The sequence below is a fragment of the Marmota flaviventris genome, chromosome X, assembly GCF_047511675.1.
Source record: "Marmota flaviventris isolate mMarFla1 chromosome X, mMarFla1.hap1, whole genome shotgun sequence".
Taxonomy (NCBI): domain Eukaryota; kingdom Metazoa; phylum Chordata; class Mammalia; order Rodentia; family Sciuridae; genus Marmota; species Marmota flaviventris.
Genome location: NC_092518.1, coordinates 46,776,337 through 46,795,308, shown reverse-complemented (window position 1 = coordinate 46,795,308; position 18,972 = coordinate 46,776,337). Strand labels below are relative to the sequence as shown.

Sequence of the window (18,972 nt, the reverse complement as noted above, 5' to 3'; positions counted from 1 at the left end):
AATAAGCCTACTGTTCCTTGGGGAAGAGGTCCTTTTACTCCTGTGGGAATGATTTGAACTCCCATCTCTGGAGTTAGTACTGCTCTGGCGGAGGCGCAGATGTCCAACCCTGCGCTCCCTCTGGTTCGTCTGATGAGAGATCTGATGGATAATGTGTCCCGGGCACTACCCTGATGGTGTTGCTGGGTTCCTCCATGGTGTTTCTGGGTTCCTCCAGTGCCCCGTACATTTGTGGTCGTGGGCCCCGGAGCATTGGGCCCCCCTGTCCGTTTTTTGGCAATGGAGCTCGATGCCTTTCTCCATGATATCGTGGGTAAACACTTGGTCCTTGTCTGTTTTTTGATAACGGAATACCCTCTATGGTGGTTTGAGAACGGCATTCATTAGCCCAATGTTTCCCTCTACGGCATCGTGGCAAATACCCGGTATTCTATTCGTTTGATATCTAGCTTTGTTAAACCCTCCTCCTATGGGGCAACTCCTTTTAAAATGTCCTGTTTGATCACAATTATAGCATGTTTTTGGCCTGGCATCTAAAGCCTGTTGTACTGCTGCTAAGACTTGCCCTTGTTCATTAATGTCTCTACATAATTTAATATATGTGTTTAAATCTTCATGTCTCCATGGTCTAATGACCTCTCTGCAACAACGATTTGCTTGGTCATAAGCCAGTTGTTTTATAAATGGCATTGCCTGTTCTGTATCCCCAAAAATTCTAGAAGCTGCTTGAATAAGCCTATCTACAAATTCAGCGTAAGGTTCATTAGTTCCTTGTATTACCTTAGATAATTGACCTTGTAAACCTCCATGCCCCTGTAAAGTTTTCCATGCCCTAATTGCATCTACAGAAATTTGTGCGTATACGCCAGGATCATATTCAATTTGTTGCCGTTGACCCTCATAAGGTCCTTTTCCTAACAACATATCTAGATTTCTTTGAGGGTAACCGGCTGCTGCATTTCGCCTAGCTGTCTCCCTGCAAAATTCTTCATTGGCAACCTTCCATAACAAATATTGTCCTCCATTTAGCACAGATTTACACATACTAGCCCAATCTGCTGGCGTCATGTCCAAGTTGGTAATGGATTCGACCATGCTTACAGTGAACGGTGCTTGAGGACCATAGGTTGTTACAGCCTCCTTTAACTGCTTCACTGTTTTGAAATCTAAAGCACGGTGAATTCGCTGCCCTCCTGCCTGCTCAAGTACAGGGCATGCTAATCTTTGAGGTCCTGTCTCAGGATCCCATCTATCAACTACGGGGTTTGAGGGCCACTCAGCTATCTCCATAGGGGGAGCTGTTGGTTGAATTACGCCCTCTGATGATAGAACGGTGTTAGTAGCAGCCTCCTGTTGTAGCTTTTTCCCTAATAGCTGTTTCTCCTCTAAGCTTTCTTCCTTTAAATTTTCTTCCTCTGTCTGACTAGCTTGAGAGACCTTCTCTTTTGCTTGATCTAAAATGTCTTTCTCCATGGTCTGAACCTCTAACAATTTACTTAACACTCTTTCAGTTTGTTTTTTACTAATTTCTAATCTGTTATAAAGATAACGCAACCCAATAAGATAACACAAAACAAAACCGAAACAGAATGAAACAAAAACGGAACAAAAAATTGTTGTATCAATTTTCCTATTTTCTTGATATGTGCATTTGTGGTCTATTTCTATCTCTTCCTCAGGGGTGAACAACTTCAAACCTTGAGCCAACCATTTTTCCCAATCTGCCTGAGAAAATTCTAGGGATAGGCAGCTTGAAACAAACACAAAACAAATCAAAACAAGAACACATTGTTTTTTAAAATGGTCACCCATTCTCTCGCCTTCCCTTAGGGGCAAGTAATTTCACTTACCCCGAAGCTTCAGACGTTCCCCGCACGGGCCACCAAATGCCGCAGTCTGGCTGGGCACAAATCACGAGCCACTGAAGCAGGAACAAACTTTATTTTTAAACTGCAGGAGAACACTTCACACAGCTCCCGGGGAATCCTCCCGAACGCGCCACGAGGCTTGTCCAGGAACCCCCAGCCGGAACTATCTCTCCCGGAAATCCCTCCTCCTGCACTTCCCCAACCAATGGGAACTCTCGGGGAATCCCCAGAAATCCCCACGAGAACTCCAAAATAGTGCGAGAACTCAAAAGTTGCGGCAGAGGCGGACAGGCAGAGGCGCCTGTCAATCAATACTGTTGGCAAAATGCCAGGGGCCATACAGACTCAGCCGTAGCTCTCAGCACCCAAGCTCTTCCTATCAGAGTAAGGGGCAGCGCTGCATTAGGGATAAAAAAGGTGGACTTCCACTCCACATATACTTGCTTATCAAGACTTTGTTCTGTAGCACACCCTGAGAAACCAGCCTCTACCTCAAATCAAAGCCTGTCCAAGGAAGGGGGCATGACCCTTGTCTTGGAAAGACCCACAGAACACTCCTAGGCACATACCCACCCTGCTGAGTTGTTTATCTATAAATAACAGAAGAGACCTTTGGAGCCAGGTGTCCCTGACTCAGTCAGGCTAGGTGAGAATCCATAGCAACCCCCTAGCAAACACCAATCAGCGTGAGACAGGGAAAATACCTGGGATGCCAGATGACCTTCCCAGGAGTTTATGGTGGTTGATAACATGTTGGGAAACCATGTAGTTCAGCACATACACCCCTCAAGGCTTAAACCAATCAGTTCAAAACGAATCCCCCTCCTGTACTAACCAATAACCCCTACCCAACTTGTTCCCGCCAATGAATGTGCTAATCAATGCTAAGAGTTGTTGTTTGATTTTTCCACGGTGTGTGATGATTTGCTAAGAGATGCTATGATGTATGTGAAGTCCCTGCCTTCCCCAAAGAGTATGTAAAACTGCTACAAACCCTGGGCTCAGGGCCTCTCAGTGTCACCATTGCTATGCGCGCAGAGGACCAAGCTAGCTAGCAATAAATGCCTCTTTGCTGCTTACATCCATCTTAGTCTCTGGTGGCCTTTTGGGGGTCCTGAATTCGAGCACAACAACCCTTCTGCAGAAGTAATATTTGCCTTGCTGAGCTACTTCCAAGCACATCTTTGATTCCTTGGGGCACCCCAGTATTTCCAATCATCTACAGGCCTAGGATCTTGGTGGCAGCCCTTAATGAACAGATTCATTAAGCATCACTTAGTGGGGGCTCTCTGCAGTAGTTCCAACCCCACAATTTATGGCCTGGACTTTGAGGTTCTTTGAGTCATTCTTTGAAATGTAGGTAGAGATAGCTATGCCTCCTTAGCTCTTGCACTTTGCATGCCCACAGAATTAGCACCACATGGATGCTGCCAAAGCTGACACTTTATGCCTTGAAGAGTGGTGGTCAAAGCCACACATGGGACCTCATGAGCCACAGCTGGAGCATTCAAAGAACACTGCACTGAAATTCAGGAAGAAGAAAATTGACAAGGCCCCTGGCAGAAGAGTCCAGAGCTCCAAGATGATATGTCCTTCTTTTCAAAGTATTCTGCCTTAAGACCCTGGCACTCTGGGCCTGTGATGGGAGTGGCAGCTCAAAGATCTCCAAAATGCCTTAAGGGTCATTCTTCTATTGTCTTGATGATTAGCACCTGACTTCCTTTTATCCATAGTAATTTCCTTAACAAATGGTCTCTTGGCCACATCTTTTGGTTTTCTCTTTGGAACATAAAATTTTATTCTTTACATGGTCAGGCTGAAAATTTTCTAAATTTTTATATTCTGCTTCCATTTTGGTTATAAACTCCATCTTTAAATCATTTCCCTTATCTCACATTTGACTATAAGCATTTAAGAGAAGCCATGCAACTCCCTGAATACTCCCCCTAGATAATTCTTCCTCCAAATATCCTAGTTCAATGTTTTTAAATGCTGTCTTCCATAAAATACTAGGACATAGCTAAATCCTTTGCTACTTTTGGTACGAATGGTTTTTCCTCTAGTTTCCAATAATATATTCCTTATTTACATCTAAGACCTCATCAGAATGGCCCCTACTGTCCAAATTTCCACCAAAGTCCTGACCACAACCACTTAATAATCTTTAACATGATTGAGGCTCTGCCTATAGATCTCTCCTTCTGACCCCTGTTGGAAATATAGGGGGTCCTGGCCACCCCAGGACTTGAAACAAACACTTGGAGACAAATCATCTCAGTCAGCAAGGCAAGAACTTTTACTTCCATGTGCAGAAGGGCATACATCAATCAAAAACAAAGCAGGTGCACACAGAATAGGCAGTCTGCTCAACTTATATCCCTGACACACAAGAGGATTTGGCCATTGCCCATTGGTGGAGGCTGACCAAATAATCTTTGACATCAACAGTTACTGAGGAAAGGGACACTTAGCTATTGCTTGTTAATTGGGACTGATTGCCCTGTCTCCCATTGGGTCATTCAAAATAAATATACCTTTAATTATCCCCACCTGTCTGTTCACAGCAATACAAACTTTTTCTAGCCTGTTCCTCCAAATTCTTCTAGCCTCTACCCATTACCCATTTCTAAAGCTGATTCTACATTTATAGGTATTTTTACAACAGCACCCCACTCTCAGTATTTCTGTCTTAGTCCATTTGTGTTGTTACAACAAAATATCAAAGATTGGGTAATTTATAAATAATAGAAATTTATTTATCATAGTTACAGAGGCTAGAAAGTTCAATATCAAGGCTCCAGCATGTTTGGTGTCTAATGAGGGCTGCTTTCTGCTTCTAAAATGATGCCTTCTTGCTGTATTTTCTGGAGGAGACAAATATTGTCACATTGACAAATACAAAAAATTGACATGGCAGAAAGGATGGAAAGGGCAAACTCATTCCTTCACATCTTTTTATATGGGTGTAACAGAAAAGCAGGGAGCTAAAACTCCAAACCTTGGTTCTTGTGTTCCAATGAAAGAATATTTAATGTCAGACACTAAAAGTCATGCAAGAGGGCTTTATTAGAAGTGAAAGTGAGGTGAAGGTAAAGTAAAAGCAAAGTGAGTCTTAAGAGAAAGCACTCTCAAGGAAGAGAGTGGGCCAACTCTGAGCAGAGAATGACAAAGGAGACAATGCTGTCCCCAATTTTATTACAGTTTGATGTTTACCTTCTGTACTCTTTACCAATCAGCTGGTCAACTCCTGCTTCACATCATGTGGTAGAGTTTTTGACCTCAGTTCATTCTCTCCAGAACTGTCATGGTGGCCATCCTATTTAGGGGGGCTTCATCTACAAGTCAATCCCTTGTTAATGTGGGTACTGGGGTCGATAGATGGTCAAAAGTTACCTTAGTGCACCTGCACTACTAAAGGAATCTTCCTTCCCAGACAATTGGCGACACTTAGGCCATAATTCCTAGCTTTACATCAACATCAATGGACCCTGTCAAGGAGTTCGTCCCATTAATCCTTTTCTCTTATAATATTTCCCAATTAGCTCCTTTTGCTTCTGTTTATTTTCTACAAATTAACTACCTCCTTTGCTTTCTTGTCTACTTTGGAAATAGTTTAAAGAAAGACTCTAAAGTAATTTAAAGAACACTTATGACCTTGCCTGCATTTCACTGCTCATTGCTAGCTACTACCTAACATGGATATAAATAATTCATCAGGTTGGAGCCCTCATAGACTAATTATCTTCTAAAGGCTTCACCTCTTAATACTGTTGCACTAAAGATTAAGTTTCAATATGAATTTTGGACTGGACACAAACATTCAAACCATATTACTTCCTTAGAGGCCATATCTCATAATTGGAGCCACACTAAGGGTCAGGGTTTCAACATATGAATTTGTTTGGTGGGGGCATTCGGTCCATAACAAAGTATAATTAATGTATACATTTGAAGGTGTACACCCTCAATATACAATCAAATTTATAAAAACTTGTTTATTTTTTTTCTAGCTCATTTTATTTATTTTTTTCTTTAATTTTTATTGTTGGTTGTTCAAAACATTACATAGTTCTTGACAAATCATATTTCACACTTTGATTCAAGTGGGTTATGAACTCCCATTTTTACCCCGGATACAGATTGCAGCATCACATCGGTAACACATCCACTGTTTTACATATTGCTATACTAGTGTCTGTTGTATTCTGCTGCCTTTCCTATCCTCTACTATCCCCCATCCCCTCCCCTCCCATCTTCTCTCTCTACCCCATCTACTGTAATACATTTCTCCCCCTTGTTTTTTCCCCTAAAAACTTGTTTAGATATTGCTTAATATTTGTTATTTTGATGTCTCATATAAGCAATTATCATAGGAGATGTCTCCAGAGAAGGGTTGGAGGAGTTCCCAGAGGAGAGGGGTAACTCAACTCAGGAACAGTAGGGTCTTTGGCATACATCATGGAAAAGAATTTCAACATGAGCCAGACAAAGGCATAGATAGAGGTTTACTTAAGAAGGTAGCTACACATTCAAGGAGAATATGTATCTCAAGATTAAGGCTATCTCAAGAATAAGCAGCCTTGACTTGGGCTGGAAGTCTAATATTTATAGAAGGGCTGTATCAGGAGCCGGACAGGAGGTGGAACAAGGGTGGAGCTGCACAATTTTGTGCCAGTTTTTCCTGTACTTGTGTGTTTCCCTCATTTTAGAAGGGCATGGGCCGAGGGTATGTTGCTCAAGATTTACGACTGTAATTTCATCATCTCAATGCCTTGTGGGTGTTTCCTTTAAGAGTCAGTATTTCTCTCTCTTCATCCTAAATCCCTATCTCACAATCTCTTTCTTACTTGGTTATAATACAAAATGAATCTTTTACACACTGCTGTGGTCTGAATGTGTTCCCCAAAATTCATGTATTGGAAACTTAGTCCCCAATGAAACAGTATGGTAAGGTTGGGCCTTTGGAAAGTGACTGGGCCACGAGGGCTCTGCTTTTGTTAGTGGATTAATGCTGCTATAAAAAAGGGCTTGAGAGAGTGAGTTCACTCTCTTTTGCTCTTCTACCTTCCTCCACATGAGGACACAGCAAGAATGTCCTCACTAGGTGGACTCTGTTGTAGCAACACAAAATGAACTAACACTGACTCTTGCACACACACACATATTCTGTCATGAACTTACACTCTCACTTTGTTTGATATTGCATATGAGGACATTCTGATATCGCATACACTTAGATGTTTGCCTCTAAATGGGATATCACCAAAACATGAGATAATCAGGCACACATGCACACTACTATGCAACATAGGCATCAAGAAATAAAATACTGAAGGAAAGACTTAAAGATGCCTTTGACAAGCCAGGCATGGTGTCCCATACCTGTAATCTGAGCAGCTCAGGAGGCTGAGGCAGGAGGATCACAAGTTCAAAGCCAGCCTCAGCAATGAGGCCCTAAGCAACTCAGTGAGACCCTGGCTCTAAATTTAAATAAATATATATATATATATATATATATATATATATATATATATATATATATAAATAAAAGGGCTGCATATGTGGCTCAATGGTTAAGCACTCTTGGGTTCAATCCCCAGTACCAAAAAAAAAAAAAAAAAATGTCCATGACAGAGGAGTGATGTGGGGTTGAGTGCAGAAAACAGAAAAATATGAATACATTAGCATTCAGTTCAGATGTAGAAAGGCCAAGCATTACAAGTAACACACAATTCCTAGGGTAAATGCCACCTCATAGAACTAAATTCAAAATTTATACATATCCATCCTAAAAGAGAATTAAAGCAAGTTTGACAAGACCAATAAGATACAACAAATCTTAACAAGTAATTTTACTGATAGAACAAAACTGAACAATCTTCATGAAAGATGACAAACCTACATGTCAAACAATGCATCATTCAAAAAGTACTGCACACATTTTTAAAAAATTCTAGACATGCCAAGGGAAAAGTGTAACATAGAATCAACAAAACCTGCAACTAATGGGATCAGATCTCAAGATGTCTAAACTGTTTGAATTAGTGGAGAAGTTAAAGAAAATTTGGCCTTCCTCTTATACCCTTGCCACCACAACTACAACCACGGATCCCTGTGTATAAAAGAAGTTTAATAACTTGCCAAAGGTCATACAGCGAGTGGTGGAGCCATGACTTGACCCCAGGGAAGTTTTTACACTATGCTGACATTAATAATATTTTTTTAAATTTAGACTCTTCTTCCATGACTAGGAGTTTTGAAAACAAGTTTCTTATTTTACATTCCATAAGATAAAACAGTAAACTAAAAATTGTTTTAGAGCTAATGTTTTATAAAATTTACTTTTTTCCCCTTTTCTGGTGAAATTTGAACCCAGGGCATGGCACATGCTAGGCAAGCACTCTACTACTGAGCTACATCCCAGCCAATAAAATTCACTTTTAATACAATGAGAGTCAGAGAAAAAGAGAGAATGCACGTATAGTTTATTGGCTCTCCCCACCCTCACAGTGGTGTTTATCCCTCTGCCTCTACTTCTTGTGGGCCTAAATTCATGTTTTTACCTGATAAGGAGACTAGCTGGCTTTGTTGCCTGAGAAATACTGGCTTCAAGTGGTTGCATCATTCCATATATGGATTTATAGGCTCCTTTTTACATATCCTTTTCAGAAAGCAACCATCCAAGATACAAGAGAAAAGGTGGAAATACATCAACTGTCCAAATCTAGTGTGAGAAACAAGTAGGGTCTATACCCAACTCATCCATCTTGATATATACTACATTCATTCCCAGGAAAATTCTACTCTCCTGGGCACTGAGCAGGGATTCAGTACCAACTAAGATACCATACCATAATGAAGTTTAAAATTCAAGAGCCTTTACAAAATATCCAAATGCAACATCTCCTTCAAGTTAATACCCTTTCAGATGTCTCTATGAGATCTAACATGAAATCATGATCCCTCAAAGGAAATTTGTGATGCTAATCCTCTCCTCATCTCTCTCTCTCTCTACACACACACACACACACACACACACACACACACACACGAAGAGAGGTAGTTATATCAGCAAAACAACAGAGTAGGAAGTTGAAAGCACAATTCACCAACAGAGACATCAAGGAAATAAACAGAAGCTGCCTGTACCAACTTTGTAGGTACTCTGGAAAATAATCAAATGTTTACAGCAAACAATCAAGAATAAATCATCTTCAAACAGAAGGAAAGATTAGTGACATTTTTTTTTTTTGCTCACCATTGTCCACTCCTTCCCAGGAATGCTATCAGTTTAGATCTTGAGCAATGGCAACCTGGTTCCCAGTTTTATTCCTCCTACTAGAGGGAGCAGAACAGACCTTATTTGCAAATCATTGTGTACATTTGTTCTAATATGGCTGGGGATACCTGAAGAACAAACTTGTTCATCTTTGTCTCAGATAATCAGAATGCAGGTGGAAAAAGTGATGGGCACTGCTTATAAAAGCTATAAGGAACCCTAAACACCTGCAGATGTCTAGGGAAACAGGTTCTGATTAGAGACTACAATAGACCATCTAAGGTTGAGAAAGATAAAAGAAGGATCTTAGCATTAACAAGAGAGAAGAAACGCCTTATAGACAAGGTTATCAGCAAATTAGAAACATGAGCATCCAGAATATATATTCTCTAGATTATATATTTAAAGTTCTGAAAGAAAAAAAAAACTATGGACTGAGAATTCTATATCCACAAAAAATGTTTTTCAGAAACTAGGGAGAAAATAAGACATTTCCACATTTAAAAAGAAGGAAAAGAAGCTGAGAGAGTTCATTATCACCAGACTTTACCTACAAGAATGCTAAAAGTTGGGGCTGGGGATGTGGCTCAAGCGGTAGCGCGCTTGCCTGGAATGCGTGCGGCCCGGGTTCGATCCTCAGCACCACATACAAACAAAGATGTTGTGTCCGCCAAGAGCTAAAAAATAAATATTAAAATTCTCAAAAATAAAAAAAAGAATGCTAAAAGTTGAAATGAAAGTTTGCTAGAAGTAACTCAAAGCCATATAAAGATATAAAGATCTCTGGTAAAGGTAAATACATTAGCAGATATAAAAGCCATTATTGATATAATTTTAGTTTGTAACACTACTTTTGATTTTCTATCGGATTTAAAAGACAAATACATAAAAATAATTATAAGTCAACATTAGTGAGCATACAATGTATACAGATGAGATTTGTGACTTTGGAAACATAAAGGAGATTCAGAGCTTTATAGGAAAATAATTTTATATAAAATTGAAGTTTTTGATTCCAATGCAATAGTTAAAATATTAAGATGGTATGAAACTCATTATAATCATAAAGAAAATATCAATAAAATATACACAAAAGGAAATAAGGAATCAAAGTGTGTCACTACAAAAAACAAATATGAAATAAATTAGTAGTAGAAGAAATGATGCACAAAAACCTATAAGATACACCAAAGACAAAATAGCAAAATCACATAAATAAGTGATTCTTTATCAGTAATTTCTGGAAGTAAATTAAACTCTCAAATCAAAACGATTACCAAAGAGTATTTTTAAAAACATCCAACTATTTGAGAGAATCATTTTATATAAATGGCTAACAAATATATGAAAAAAATTTCAACATGTTTAGCAATTAGGAAAATGCAAATAAAAACTACACTGAGGAGGCTGGAGAGGAAGCTATTGTTTAATAGGTACAAAAGTTCTGATTGGGTGAAGATGAAAAGTTCTAGAAAGGACAGGTGAGGATTATACACAGTGCCAATGTACATAATGCTGAAATGTGTTATTCAAAAATGGTTAAGTGTTGGGGCTTTCAAGATGGCAGAATAGGTTGCTTTCCTAGCTGCTGCATGGAATGAAACCAAGAAGACGGACGGGCAGCTTCTCAGCACAGTGGGTGAACCAAAAAAAAAAAAAGAAGCAGGGGGATTTTACTGGAATTTAAAAGTGGACATTCAAAGCAGATCCCCTGGGGACTCAGGAGGTTGGATACAATAAAATAAGGAAGAAATCCCCAGAAGCACAGCTGTTGTGGCAGCTGGGCCGGAAGCACCAGCCAGAGGGGTTGTTCCATGAGGAAAGTGGAAGGATAAGAGCTTGATGGCACATTCCTGTAATCCCAGTGGCTCCCAGAGGCTGAGGTAGGAGGATCACATGACCAAAGCCAGCCTCTGCAACTTAGCGAGATCCTGTCTTTAAATAAAATATTATAAAAGGACTGGAAATGTGGCTCAATGGTTAAGCAGCCCTGAGAACTTAACAAAGAGTCTGGTGTAGAGTAAGAACTCAATCAAAATTAGCTGCTATATATTTTTTTAGACTTTAATAGGTGTTCTCTATAAATGATGTTATTGAATTGTTATAGCATCCTGGTTCTGAGATAGTCCCATTTTACAGGTGAGGAATCTGTAGAAGTTCATAAGCACAACACTGTATTCTAGGTTGAACTTCAGAGCCTTTCCCATTTATACTACCATCATTCCTGGTTTTTATTGTCCTCCTTTAATTGTTGACACTGAGAGAGAAAGAGGTGGTTTTGCTCAAGGTGCCCTCATGGGTGGTCTGATCCCAAAGACCAAATGAGCTCATTTTGGAGGGAGAGGAGACAGAAAATAGAGAGGGAAGAACCAGAGCCAGGGGAGGAGAAAGGCAAGAAGAGACTTCTTTGGGTTTTATCTCTAGCAGCGGCCTGAGATACCTTTGGGGCCAACTCAGGGCCAGGCCAGCAGAAGGCGGGGTGGGTGGAGCTGAGCCAGAGGGCAGGAATAAACACCAGGTCCAAACCCAGAGCACTCACCCGTCTTTCGTTCGTCCTCAGTGCAGGGCAACAGGTAAGCGCTGCTTTCAGCCCAGTGCCTTCTCTTTGGTCTCTCTGCTCATCTCAGGGCTACACACTGTCTCTCTGGCCTGATTAGACCCTTTCCTTTATCTGTTTCTTAAAAACTGTCTTTGCCATTTTCTTTTTTCTCCCCCTCTCTCTTCCTGTCTCTCCCTGTTTTCAGCTTTCCCTTGTTTCTTTTTCCCTTGTTTTCTCTCCTTTGTTAGTTTTCAAGATCACTAACTTCACTTATTCATTCTGATATTCCTACTTTCTCTTGATTTTCCTTTCACTGAGCTTTCTGACTTTTCCTTGAATTTCTTTCCTCCAGTCTCTTTTCTCAATTCTGTTTCTCTCTCTTTCTGTTTCTCTCAGTCTCTTCCTCTCCTTTATTTTCTATCAAGAAAGACATTTTAATGTTTCTTCCTGATATTCTCCACCTCTCCTTCCATTTGACCCCTTCTCTCTGCTTGGCCAAGAACAGATCTCAAAGGGTCAGAGCCTAGGTGGTCAAATTTGGAGCCGGGGAAATTGATGGGATGAGGAGAATGGAAATGGAGAATTGTTAAAGAGAGATTTGGGGGAACTGAGTGGTAAATAATTAGAAAGAAAGGGAGAAGATGGAGGAGGAATATTGTATCATATGCAGAATGTCAACAGATTTGTATTCTCACTCTAATTCACTGTATGGCCCTAGGAAAGTCATTCATCCTCTAAAGAAGGGATTTGAACTGTGATTTCCACAACTCTTTCTAGTTTGATTTTGTGGTCTTCTGAATTTTTCTGTTCAAGAATTTCTAACTCTCTGATTCCAGGTATCTAAAATTCTCTGTGATTCTTCAGTGGTGGGAAGAGGGTACTAGGAAGGGAGGCAAGGCCTGATTCTTCCAACTCCTGAAGAGAACAGTTTCCCCTCCAGATGTAACTGATTCTTGCAAAACAGGCCACAAATGGGATGGGGGTGTGTCAAGGAATGCTATAATGAGTGGTTAGGGTTTTCTGCTTGGGTGGAGTTTTGGTTGGCCCTTCTGACCTCTGGGAATGCAGGATTGAGTGCTGATATGAAATTGAATTTTAATGATGCAGGGAAAACATCTGAATAATGATCCATCACTTGGCTGAATATTTTACTCTTTGATTAAAAGCATTGTTTTGAGAAGATCCCAGGCAAGAATTTCCACATAATAGATGCATAAACTATTAAATGGTAGAATGAATAAATGGATGTTCAATAGTACCTGAAATCCTACTTCAGTTAGGATGTGTTCCTTTGGTAAAGGAATTTGGTCACAAAAGGAAAATGTCCTGGAAAGTGCAGCAAAGGGGATGAATGTCTGGAGTTAAGTCCTCAGTTAAGAAAATATGTAACAGTATTTAAATCATGGATCTGTGTGGTTAAATTAGTGGTCTCTGAAGCCAGATTGCCTAAGTTGAAATCCTGCTTCTCTTACTAGCTCTGTGACCTGGACAAGTTTCCTTATCAAAAGGGTGTCATGAGGATTAAATAAGTCAATGTGTTTGAAGTATTTAAAATAGGGCCTGGAACAGTGAGGACTCTGTGAGGTTTGACTATCAGAACAAGATGGGATGTTTGAAATTATCTTGTTCAATGTCTGTGGAGAAACTGAGGCCCAGAGAGGAGAAGTACAGAGTCAAAATTCACACAGTAAGTTGTAATAGGATTTGGGATAAAAATCAATTCTCCAGATTTCCAGATTTGGCTTGATATCTTCATGATGTGACTTTCCTTGACAGTACCTCCACTTTCCCTACATAGAAAGTGGAGAAAATAAAGATAATAGCTAACACATTTTCAATATTGCTCTGAGATAGGTATTCTTCTAAATACCTTATGTGAATTATCTTACTGAATCTTTACAATATTCCTGTGAAGTAGTTTGTTCTATTTTTTTCAAGCAACTCATTATGCAAGTGTTTTTCTGTCCTGTTATTATCTATAAGTTTATAAATATAAGACATATAGCAGGGAAGTGACTCTCAAGCTCACCAGAACAGTGAGTAGTGGAGCCAGGATGCAAACCCAAGTAATCTGGCTTAAGAACACAGAGCCTGTGTTCTTAATACCCTAAACTGCCTAAATTCTTCCTTGATTCAATTTAACGCACTCCAGTCTCATGGTAGGTAGTGGCATGGAATGGACACAAAACCAAAGATACCTAGACTACAACATTATGGGTCATAATGATGGCTGGGCAGATTGAGGCAATACTCCAGGAAAGGAGTATCAGAACAAGAGAAATTGGAACTATAGCTTGAAAGAACTTGAGAATTCAACAAATTTCAAGAAGTAACCTCTATTTTCCCAGAAGCCTGAGCCCTTTAAAGTATTGAACTTTCTCCATTTTTATACATGCAGTGTAGGCATTAATTCACTATCATCCCAAGGTAGGACAGGATTTTGTCCAAATGTGGGGGCTTTTCTTCTCACTACATATTTCAATGTTGTTGTTATTATTGTTGCTGGTATTCATGTTGGGGAAAAGAGTCTGCAGGAACCTGGAACCTGTCCATCTGCCCCACCTGCCTCTCCCTGGGCTATCCATCTTTGCTTACCATCCACAGTCAGGGCAAGCCCCAGCCAGATATGCAGGCATGGTTCCAGGAAGGGGCTCCTGTTCTCTCTCATTCCCTGCACTCAGTTTGGGGAGTGGTCAGAACCCAATGGTGATAAACTCTGGGAGCTTTATCTGTGGTCTGCAGGCTAAACCCTGAATGCTTTGGCCTTCATGAGCAGGCAGGGGAAGGGAAACACTTATCTCCAGATATGAGGTAGGCATTGGATCAAATTAATGACTTTCCATGTGAGGTAGGCAAACCTCACATTTGACAGCTGATGAGAGCCAAGATCCAGAGAGGAAGTGACTGGCCCAAGAACATCCAAGAAACGAATGGGGAGCTGGAATTGAAATAATAAAAGCTAACACTTTGGGCTGAGGATATATCTCAGTTGATAGAGTGCTTGCCTCGTATGCACAAGGTCCCGGGTTCAATTCCCAGCATCCAAAAAAAAAAGCTAACACTTATCAAAAACCTACTATGCGCCAGACACCATCCTAAAGACTTGGCATGGGTTATTTCATTTAGTAATTCACCAATTCTGTCATTTCCAATTTCTGGGCCCACATGCCCTGGCCCCACATAAAAACACAGTATGCTATGACAGACAGCCTGTGATCTTGAGGGCAGATGATCTAAAATGTAATAAGGGGAACAGATTGCTTTGTGAAGAAAAGGGAGAGTGCTTGCTTTATGAAGTCAGGGAAGTAGGTGAAAGAGGTCGCCATATGAGGACAGGGCTATGAGTTCCTCCTACTCATTTGTCCCTGACATCATAAAGTTTTATACATACTGAGGATGCTATTAGATTCTATTCAGTAGTTTGGCAGTGCCAGGAGCTTAGTCTTCTGACAATCTCCCATCTCTCTTCCATTATACTGTCCCCTTATATTGTCTCACCCTTTGATTCTGGCTCTACATTTTGCCCTTGTTCTTTCGGTCTCTCCCCTTTGCTCTCTCTAGCTGTATGTATTTCTCTTGGTATCTCTCAGTCTTCCTTCCTCCCATCCCTCCTCCTCCCCCTTTAGCCAACTTTATGTCTTCATCCTTTGCTTTTGTGATATTCTTTACTCCCTTCTCTGTGCTACTCAATTTCTCTCTCATCTCCCTCAATAAGAACATTCTCCTCTACCTCTCTTTTTTATAGTTTAACTTCCCAAGCATTTCTCCTTTATATTTTTTTTTTTGTTAAAGAGAGAGAGAGAGAGAGAGAGAATATCTTTTTTTTTTTTTTTTTTTGTAGATGAACACAACACAATGCCTTTATTTTTCTGTGGTGCTGAAAATCGAACCCGGGTCCCGCCCGTGCTAGGGGAGCACTCTACCACTGACCCACAATCCCAGCCCTCTCCTTTATCTTTTTATCTGACTTATTCTCTGCCCTTCTGGCTTCTCTCCTTTCCTACTGTCAGTGATAGGAATCTTTATATATTCCTCTAGGTTCCTGGATTTCTCCTCATGTCCCTTTTGTGTCCCTCTCTCTATTTGTCTGCCTCTATCCGCCATGTTCTCTGTCTCTTTCAGTTTCTCTTTCCCTCATCTTACTCTTTTTACCCATCCTTATGTATTTCACATCATCTTTTTGACCTTTCAGGACCCATCTTCCTTTCCATGTTCATTTTCATCTCTACACTGTTTCCTCTCCTCTGGCTTTGATCTCTTTTTCTCCCTCCATTTCTCTTCTAATTCTATCACCACACCTTTGTTTTCTCTCTACTTTTCTTCTTTTCTTAATCTTTTCTAAGTTTTCTTTTCTTCTGGTTTTTCCCCTACATCCCTTTCCTTTCTCCCAGATGCTATTCAGTCACTAATTTGCTCCGAAATTCAATAAATATTCATTAAGTGCTATGTGTCATTTCTGATCTCTCTGGCCCCTTTCTTTCCTTTTTCTTGGCCTCCACTCTTTCACTGGCTCACAGACTGCATCTTTGTGCCATGTCTTCCAGTCCCCTTGTATTTCATTTTCATATCCTCCTTTATCTGTAATTATCCAAAAATCAGGAGAAAACCCAAAGACAGTAAAATACCAGCCTGGTGACACATAGTCTATATCACCTAGGGCCTTCCCTTTCTTCTTGTTGCCTGAATCTCTTTAAGCTAACTGGCCTTGAGTTCCTTCTCCTTCTCTGGCAGAACCTTTTCAGAAAACATTCTGGGACAAGCCTCAGGGGTTCTAGTTTATGGCATCTATTTGCATTAGCAGGGTGATCCTTCACTTGGCTAAGGCCAATATTCTTAGAAATATTCTTGGCCCTAAGTATTGATGAAAGGGTTGGTTTTGTCAAATCTCATCCTGTTACACACTAATTATACTTAATGATTCTCAAAACCAGGCTTTGTCACCTGCAATTAGAACTCTTTCCTTCACACCTTTTTCTAGTGGTCAGTTTCCCATTTCTTCCTTTCTGGTGATCTGCTAGTACATTTTAACACTGAAATAGAAGTTATTTCCTGGGAAGGACAATAAGGACATTTTTGAGGAAGGCACCAAGCTTTGGGTGGGAAGCTAAAACCAAAGAATAAAATACAGGAATGCACCTTGGCTTTGGGCTGGCTCCTCATGATGAAATCTCATGCCTTCCATGTGTTCTGCAGGACTTCAGTCGCAAGATGGTGGCAGCAGCTGTGTTGCTACAATGCTGCCCAGTGCTTGCCCGGGGTCCCACAGGCCTCCTGAGCAAAGTGGTTAAGACTCATCAGTTCCTGTTTGGTACTGGACGCTGTCCCATCCTGGCCACCCAAGGACCAATCTGTTCTCAAATCCACCTAAAGGCAACAAGAGCTGGAGGAGGTAAGAAAATATTTCTGGAAAAGGGGGGATGTCTGGGTCATAGTGACAAGTCTCCAAGTCATACTAGCCATTGTTGCCTAATAATTAGGAGACTTCATGTGAAAATGTCAAGGCAGAATGAACTAGCCTAAAAATAAACACATAAAATGTCTTCTTCCAGGTTCTCTAGAGTCTCACTCCCATATTCTTCACACACTATATTCCAGCCATACTAATACTACCTAAAATAGCCTGAACCAAACTTATTGTCTCAAGATTCTGTAACTTTGCTACTGCCATATTACCCTCTCCTATACCAAGTACCAGAATATCTTATACTTCTCATTCAACACTGAGTTTGAGCATCATGTCCTTTGCAAAGCCTGCCTACACCTTTAGCCTATTCAATGCCAAGTCTGGGTTATAATCCCTATATCTTCTGAATTTTCATAAGTCCTGTCCTCCCTCACATCCTAGAATTATTCACAATGGGTCTTCAGTGTGTATCATTCCTACTAGCTTGAGAGATCCTCCCGCACACAGACCAGACTTATCTACCCCTGTGTCTCTATCATAGCTTGAGATAGGGATTTGGGATTTGGTAGCTCTCAGTAATAATTGTTGTACTGAAGTTACGGCTAGGAATGCACCCTCAATTACTCTCTTGACTTTGCATAGACTCTCCATCCTGGGCCAAGGGCCACTGTCCCTTCATGCTATCAGAACTCCAGGATGGGAAGAGCAAAATTGTGCAGAAGGCAGCCCCAGAAGTCCAAGAGGATGTGAAGACTTTCAAGACAGGTTGGAGTCAAGTTCTTCCACATTTGACCTCTACTCCTAATTATTGAACCACTTCCTCACCCCTGAGCTAGGCTAAGCCAAGGGCAGCTAATTCACAGCCCATGTTGGGATCTTGGTCTTTTCCAGGGGAGTCATGGTAGACAGTAGTTTAGGGTGTACTGAAACACACTCTTCCCAAGACACATGCACAAGTTCCCATAACTTAGCTATTAAACTAAGAAGAGCCCTCTAGATTTCTGCCTCCTCTCTCCTAGGTGGTTAAATAGATCCTGACAGGCTGGTATCGCATTTAAGACTACATTGTGAGTGTCTGGATTTGCATGAATGAGAAAGGGTTAGGAATAGATAACCTTTTATTTTTTCATATACCATACTCCTTTAATTAGCCTTGTTTTACTGAAAAATATCATGCATTAGTAGTTTTATTAAAACAAATTCAAATGAAATATTGTTCTCAACCAGATACATCCTTTAGAAGGGTGTGGAACCCTAGATCGACTCAACTGGAAAAGGCCACCCAAGATAATCACACTTGAGTGATGGCCATACTGTTGACATCTTTCATAAACCCTTTTGGGATATCATTATGGACCAAAAAAAAATCCAAAATTGAAATTTATTGATGTTGAGAAAAGAAGAGCAAGGTAAACTGGCCTGATTCTGTCTCCCAAATGCAGGACCCAGGGTGGCTGCCCTAGTTACTTCATCTAAGGGAAAATCTTTGTGAGAAGAAGTGTGGTTCATGGTATAGAAAGTTTCTTGATATTATAGGATTTGCCACTTGGGAAAATGAATAGGAGCTTACTTTGCAGATTTCTTCTCTTTGTAGAAATCCTCTAAACTTTAAAAACTTAAATGTCTATACATTTCATTAAGCCTAATGAGGACAATACATGGTTTCTTTCTTTTCTTTCTCCCTCTCTTCATATCAATGAATCCCATACTCCTCAGACCTGCCAATCTCCCTGGCCTCAGTCAACCTGATGAAGCCATTCTTTGGCCCACAGGATCCAGAGCAGATTTCAGGGAAGCTTACACACCTGATTGAGAACAATATGGCCGGTAAGTTTGCTGAAGTGGAAATAAGGGGGTTGGAACAGGGAAGGAGTATTGAAAG

At 40.5% G+C, this 18,972-nt stretch overlaps 1 protein-coding gene across 2 annotated transcripts in view; it reads left to right on the top strand.

The window, feature by feature from the left end:
- Nucleotides 1–11,613: 11,613 nt before the first annotated feature.
- Nucleotides 11,614–18,972, top strand: part of Alas2 (5'-aminolevulinate synthase 2) — a 22,671-nt gene continuing 15,312 nt past the window's right edge. For both annotated transcript variants that reach the window (XM_027950172.2, XM_027950173.2), the window contains exons 1-4: nucleotides 11,614–11,720; nucleotides 16,880–17,075; nucleotides 17,733–17,855; nucleotides 18,807–18,917. In XM_027950172.2, coding sequence (XP_027805973.1) covers nucleotides 16,895–17,075; nucleotides 17,733–17,855; nucleotides 18,807–18,917 — 415 coding nt within the window. In that variant the 5' untranslated portion in view covers nucleotides 11,614–11,720; nucleotides 16,880–16,894. The remainder of the gene's footprint in view (nucleotides 11,721–16,879; nucleotides 17,076–17,732; nucleotides 17,856–18,806; nucleotides 18,918–18,972) is intronic.